This window comes from Propithecus coquereli, unplaced genomic scaffold (assembly GCF_000956105.1).
Source record: "Propithecus coquereli isolate 6110/MARCELLA unplaced genomic scaffold, Pcoq_1.0 Scaffold23, whole genome shotgun sequence".
Classification (NCBI taxonomy): Eukaryota; Metazoa; Chordata; class Mammalia; order Primates; family Indriidae; genus Propithecus; species Propithecus coquereli.
In genome coordinates, this window is record NW_012147841.1 from 3,573,441 (window position 1) to 3,574,960 (window position 1,520).

Sequence of the window (1,520 nt, forward strand, 5' to 3'; positions counted from 1 at the left end):
AAGTAAAAACCTTAACTTTGAAACAACTGTTTTGAGGAAGGAGTCCCATTCCACTTTATCTATTAATTTAATTAGATTAATTAATTTAAGCAAAGAGGGAAAAGAGGGGAAAATTTTCCTTTACTTCTAGTCCTCCCCTACTGCCAGTTATACTCCAATCTGATTTTCCTAATGGTAAACATTATTAACAGATCAGCATGAGTGTCTCCATGGTACCTTGAACACTGTGTCCTCTGGAAAGGGGCAGAAAGCTTCAGATGGCAAAAAGCAGAGGAGCAAAAGGGACAAAGTCCCTCTTTCAAGCCCTTTTATAAAGGCACTTAATCCCATTTATGAGGGTGGAGCCCTCATAATCTAATTACTTCCTGGAGGCCCTACCTTCCAGTATCATCGCATTGGTGATTAGGTTTTAACATGGATTTTAGAGAGGATAACACATTCAAACCATGGCAGCAACCCATCTTATAGCTTTTAAATTATAAGGACATAGACAAAATTAAAATTGGTTAACAGAAACCTAGGTGGTAGTAGTCTAAATGTAGTATTTTTATATTGCAGGCTGATGTCTCTTAGGCATTTTGAACATGATATGGTGTTTCCAGTTTGTGACTGAAAAATACTGATCATTAACTCTAAAATTAAGAGAATGAAAACTAGATTATTGCATCGTATTAGTTTTCTATTGTTGTGTAACAGTGTTAAAACTTAGTGACTTGATACGATAACCATTTATCATCTCGCACAGTTTCTGCGGTCAGAAATCAGGGAGTAGTTTAGGTGGATGGTATGGCTCAAGGTTTCTCATCAGGTTTGTAGCCAAGATGTCAGCCAGGACTGAAATCATTTAAAGGCTCAACTAGGGCTGAACCATGTATTTCCAAAATGATTCACTCATAGGATGCTGGTTATTGGCTGGAACCCTCAGTTCTTCCTCATGGGTCTGTTCATGGCTACCTTATTAAGCATATGCACAACATGGTAGTTAGCCTCCCTCAAAGTGTGTGATCCAAAAGGAGACAGTCAGCTGGATGTAAAGTTTTCTATGACCTAGTCCTAGAAGTCACATCCCATCTGTCACATCTACTCTATTTTATTTGTTATAAGTGAATCAGTAATATAGCTCATACTCATAGGGAGGGGAATTAGACTCCAACTCTTGAAGAGGAGAGAAACCACTACACAGCAGATACTTATTTTGGATAAAGGAAGAGGAAGGGATTTATATATAATGTTTGGTTTCTTTTTAGGACACTGCCTTAGGAAAACCACGAGAGGTGTTTCGACTTCCTACAGATTTGACAGCGTGTGATAATCGCCTTTGTGCATCTATCCATTTCACATCTTCTACCTGGGTTACCTTGTCAGATGGAACTGGAAGATTGTATGTCATTGGAACAGGTGACCGCGGAAACAGTGCTTCAGAAAAATGGGAGGTAAGGGTATTTCTTTTTTTTTTTTGAAGACGTATGCAAAGTCCGGAAGATGTATGTAAATTAAATCTTACTTTTTTTAAAAAAAAA

General features: G+C 37.9%; 1 protein-coding gene across 1 annotated transcript in view; it reads left to right on the plus strand.

Moving 5' to 3' along the window:
• NUDCD1 (NudC domain containing 1) overlaps nucleotides 1–1,520 on the plus strand; it is a 109,863-nt gene that overhangs the window by 49,553 nt on the left and 58,790 nt on the right. Inside the window, exon 3 of the mRNA XM_012645297.1 lies at nucleotides 1,248–1,433. Coding sequence (XP_012500751.1) covers nucleotides 1,248–1,433 — 186 coding nt within the window. The remainder of the gene's footprint in view (nucleotides 1–1,247; nucleotides 1,434–1,520) is intronic.